The sequence below is a fragment of the Sardina pilchardus genome, chromosome 2 (assembly GCF_963854185.1).
Source record: "Sardina pilchardus chromosome 2, fSarPil1.1, whole genome shotgun sequence".
Classification (NCBI taxonomy): domain Eukaryota; kingdom Metazoa; phylum Chordata; class Actinopteri; order Clupeiformes; family Clupeidae; genus Sardina; species Sardina pilchardus.
In genome coordinates, this window is record NC_084995.1 from 46410943 (window position 1) to 46415942 (window position 5000).

At 44.6% G+C, this 5000-nt stretch overlaps 1 protein-coding gene across 1 annotated transcript in view; it reads left to right on the plus strand.

Moving 5' to 3' along the window:
• Window positions 1-5000, plus strand: part of LOC134058798 (centrosome and spindle pole-associated protein 1-like) — a 25046-nt gene that overhangs the window by 19882 nt on the left and 164 nt on the right. Inside the window, exon 13 of the mRNA XM_062515656.1 lies at window positions 131-280. Coding sequence (XP_062371640.1) covers window positions 131-135 — 5 coding nt within the window. The 3' untranslated portion in view covers window positions 136-280. The remainder of the gene's footprint in view (window positions 1-130; window positions 281-5000) is intronic.

Genomic DNA, 5000 nt, shown 5'->3' on the forward strand with positions numbered 1-5000 from the left:
AAAAACAGCTTCATATTGAAAATAAGTATCATATCCTATCCTACCATCCAAATGTGTAGCTTTTGTAGATTTTTAGCGTTTTTAATCAATTTCGGGTGTGTGTGTGTGTGTATGTGTTTGTGATGGACAGATTGAGGATAAGCGTCGGAGGAAGGCAGAAGAGAGGGAGCGAGAGAGAGAGCAGGAGGAGAAGGAGGAGAGGAGGCTGGCAGAGCAGAGAGAGAGAATCCAGAGAGAATACCAGGAGGAGGTGGAGAGGAGGAGGCGCAAGGAGCTAGAGGTACGCACGCACGCACGCACGCACGCACGCACGCATGCACACACACACACACACACACTATCATACACACACACACACACACACACACTAGAGCTGTAATCGGGCCTTAAAAGTTAGACCCGACAAGGCCCAAGCCTGAACTGACATTTTGATTGACAGCTTTTTTAAAGCCCGAACCCGTTTACAGCCCGACATTATTGAAATCTGGGCCCGCACATATCTTTTGCCTTTAGTCAAGAACGAGTCATGTCCGTCTTTCAGCATCATTTATAATAACTAAGCTATAGGCCATTAAGGAAGCTTTAGGCCTAAAGAAATAAAAACATTTCTCCACAACTACCAACGAAAACAAAAAGCCCAGTGTGTCCGGTGTGTCTGGAGCTATGTTTTCACCGTACTGAATGGAGCTCATGATCAATGGCCTGTATACAAGTCAGTGTGAGGTACACCGTACTGAATGGAGCTCATAATGAATGGCCTGTATACAAGTCAGTGTGAAGTACACCATGGAGCTCATGATCAATGGCCTGTATACAAGTCAGTGTGAGGTACACCGTACTGAATGGAGCTCATAATGAATGGCCTGTATACAAGTCAGTGTGAGGTACACCATGGAGCTCATGATCAATGGCCTGTGTACAAGTCAGTGTGAGGTACACCATGGAGCTCATGATCAATGGCCTGTATACAAGTCAGTGTGAGGTACACCATGGAGCTCATGATCAATGGCCTGTGTACAAGTCAGTGTGAGGTACACTGTACTGAACCGACTATCTCCCATTTGCAGCAATGTTGTTGACAGTTGTGTAGCCATAACATAACAGTAGTGTTTAACATACCTCACTAATGATTTGGCAGCAGAAATGGTATCTCCTATGTCTGGAGCTAATTTAATGTTTGCCCCCTCATCGCTTCAGTCTCTGATATGGCCGCAGAGCTAATTTAATGTTTGCCCCCTCATCGGTCACCCATACAAGTTTGTTGAGAGAGGAAGCGTCAAAGCCAAACGTTGTCACCAATAGTTTCAGTATCTCCCGTCTTAGACTATTTGTTAACTGAGTTCCTCATTTCAGTACATATCATTGCTTATGAAGCTGAACTGGGCTCAGTTGGGACGCTTACAGCCCCAAAGTTCAATGACCTCTAGAGGTCACCAGAGGTCAGATAGAGCTTGTCATATTCCAGATTTGAATTCAGCACACCCAAATTGACAAAGGAAGACTGGTTGACAACTTTGTCTCAAAAATGCCTAAGGGTGTCACAATTCTGGATTTTGGCACCAGTCCAAACTCTCCCATACGCAGCCCCGACATTAAATGAGTTCTTGCGCCAGCTCTTCAAACCCCTGGCCATTTACAATATTAAAAGGCCGAATGTCTTTACAGCAAAAGCAAGCACATTTTTCAGTCTTCAAACCCCTGGCCATTTACAATATTAAAAGGCCGAATGTCTTTACAGCAAAAGCAAGCACATTTTTCAGTCTTCAAACCCCTGGCCATTTACAATATTAAAAGGCCGAATGTCTTTACAGCAAAAGCAAGCACATTTTTCAGTCTTCAAACCCCTGGCCATTTACAATATTAAAAGGCCGAATGTCTTTACAGCAAAAGCAAACACATGTTTCAGTCTTCAAACCCCTGGCCATTTACAATATTAAAAGGCCGAATGTCTTTACAGCAAAAGCAAGCACATTTTTCAGTCTTCAAACCCCTGGCCATTTACAATATTAAAAGGCCGAATGTCTTTACAGCAAAAGCAAGCACATGTTTCAGTCTTCAAACCCCTGGCCATTTACAATATTAAAAGGCCGAATGTCTTTACAGCAAAAGCAAACACATTTTTCAGTCTTCAAACCCCTGGCCATTTACAATATTAAAAGGCCGAATGTCTTTACAGCAAAAGCAATCACATGTTTCAGTCTTCAAACCCCTGGCCATTTACAATATTAAAAGGCCGAATGTCTTTACAGCAAAAGCAAACACATGTTTCAGTCTTCAAACCCCTGGCCATTTACAATATTAAAAGGCCGAATGTCTTTACAGCAAAAGCAAACACATGTTTCAGTCTTCAAACCCCTGGCCATTTACAATATTAAAAGGCCGAATGTCTTTACAGCAAAAGCAAGCACATGTTTCAGTCTTCAAACCCCTGGCCATTTACAATATTATAAGGCCGAATGTCTTTACAGCAAAAGCAAGCACATGTTTCAGTCTTCAAACCCCTGGCCATTTACAATATTAAAAGGCCGAATGTCTTTACAGCAAAAGCAAGCACATGTTTCAGTCTTCAAACCCCTGGCCATTTACAATATTAAAAGGCCGAATGTCTTTACAGCAAAAGCAAGCACATGTTTCAGTCTTCAAACCCCTGGCCATTTACAATATTAAAAGGCCGAATGTCTTTACAGCAAAAGCAAGCACATGTTTCAGTCTTCAAACCCCTGGCCATTTACAATATTAAAAGGCCGAATGTCTTTACAGCAAAAGCAAGCACATTTTTCAGTCTTCAAACCCCTGGCCATTTACAATATTAAAAGGCCGAATGTCTTTACAGCAAAAGCAAGCACATTTTTCAGTCTTCAAACCCCTGGCCATTTACAATATTAAAAGGCCGAATGTCTTTACAGCAAAAGCAAGCACATGTTTCAGTCTTCAAACCCCTGGCCATTTACAATATTAAAAGGCCGAATGTCTTTACAGCAAAAGCAAGCACATGTTTCAGTCTTCAAACCCCTGGCCATTTACAATATTAAAAGGCCGAATGTCTTTACAGCAAAAGCAAGCACATTTTTCAGTCTTCAAACCCCTGGCCATTTACAATATTAAAAGGCCGAATGTCTTTACAGCAAAAGCAAGCACATTTTTCAGTCTTCAAACCCCTGGCCATTTACAATATTAAAAGGCCGAATGTCTTTACAGCAAAAGCAAACACATGTTTCAGTCTTCAAACCCCTGGCCATTTACAATATTAAAAGGCCGAATGTCTTTACAGCAAAAGCAAACACATGTTTCAGTCACCATTGGTTTCACCTTTGCAGGGATTGGTCTTGATGCTGTAACAAACGATGTGATAGCAGCTTGGTCCTGGGCACTGGGATTGGTCTTGATGCTGTAACAAACGATGTGATAGTAGCTTGATCCTGGGCACTGGGATTGGTCTTGATGCTGTAACAAACGATGTGATAGTAGCTTGATCCTGGGCACTGGGATTGGTCTTGATGCTGTAACAAACGATGTGATAGTAGCTTGATCCTGGGCACTGGGATTGGTCTTGATGCTGTAACAAACGATGTGATAGTAGCTTGATCCTGGGCACTGGGATTGGTCTTGATGCTGTAACAAACGATGTGATAGTAGCTTGGTCCTGGGCACTGGCAGGTGTTGAACAGCTTCGATCAACATGCCTGATCAGCGACTGTTACGAGACCATACAAGTTATAAGATGGTTTCACAACATAACAAAGGCCAAAGAGAACAGACGGTTTAAGGATATTTATTTGTAACAGAAATGCCAGAAACAATATAATTACCAGTGCGTTGTTCAACAAAGACAAATTAAGCGAACAGTAACAACTAAAGAACAAGGTGGTCCGTTGAAGCTAAAGTTTAACAAAAACAGAAAACAAACCCTGCGATAGCTTGACTCAAAAGAAAACCATAATCTGCTGACTCCCAACTGAAACAAAAGACAATGCGGACTTGTGAGTCTTCCCGAGTCTTCTATGCTCCCTGAACCTAGCCCAGCTCCTTAACCGCTACACAACGCAGGCTACACTAGCCCAGCTCCTTAACCACAACGCAGGCTACACTTGCCCAGCTCCTTAACCGCTACACAACACAGGCTACACTAGCCCAGCTCCTTAACCGCTACACAACGCAGGCTACACTAGCCCAGCTCCTTAACCGCTACACAACGCAGGCTACACTAGCCCAGCTCCTTAACCGCTACACAGCGCAGGCTACACTAGCCCAGCTCCTTAACCGCTACACAACACAGGCTACACTAGCCCAGCTCCTTAACCGCTACACAACGCAGGCTACACTAGCCCAGCTCCTTAACCGCTACACAGCGCAGGCTACACTAGCCCAGCTCCTTAACCGCTACACAACGCAGGCTACACTAGCCCAACTCCTTAACCGCTACACAGCGCAGGCTACACTAGCCCGGCTCCTTAACCGCTACACAACGCAGGCTACACTAGCCCAGCTCCTTAACCGCTACACAACGCAGGCTACACTAGCCCGGCTCCTTAACCGCTACACAACGCAGGCTACACTAGCCTAGCTCCTTAACCGCTACACAACGCAGGGTACACTAGCCCAGCTCCTTAACCGCTACACAACGCAGGCTACATTGGTGCTGTGACCCGGATTGGGAGTGGACCCTGGATGGAGTTTTTAATGTGTGAATATATTTATGAATCTGTGTATTGTGTTTGGCTTGTATGAGGCACTAGGCACCGATACCCATCCCTATGTGGCACTGATACCCATCCCTATGAGGCACTGATACCCATCCCTATGAGGCATCGATACCCATCCCTATGAGGCACTGATACCTCTCTCTCTCTCCATCCCCTTTTCTCTCTCTCTCTCTCTCCATCCCCTTTTCTCTCTCTCTCTCCCTCCCTCTCGCCCTCTCTCTCTCTCTCCATCCCCTTTTCTCTCTCTCTCTCTCTATCCCCTTTTCTCTCTCCCTCTCTCTCCATCCCCTTTTCTCT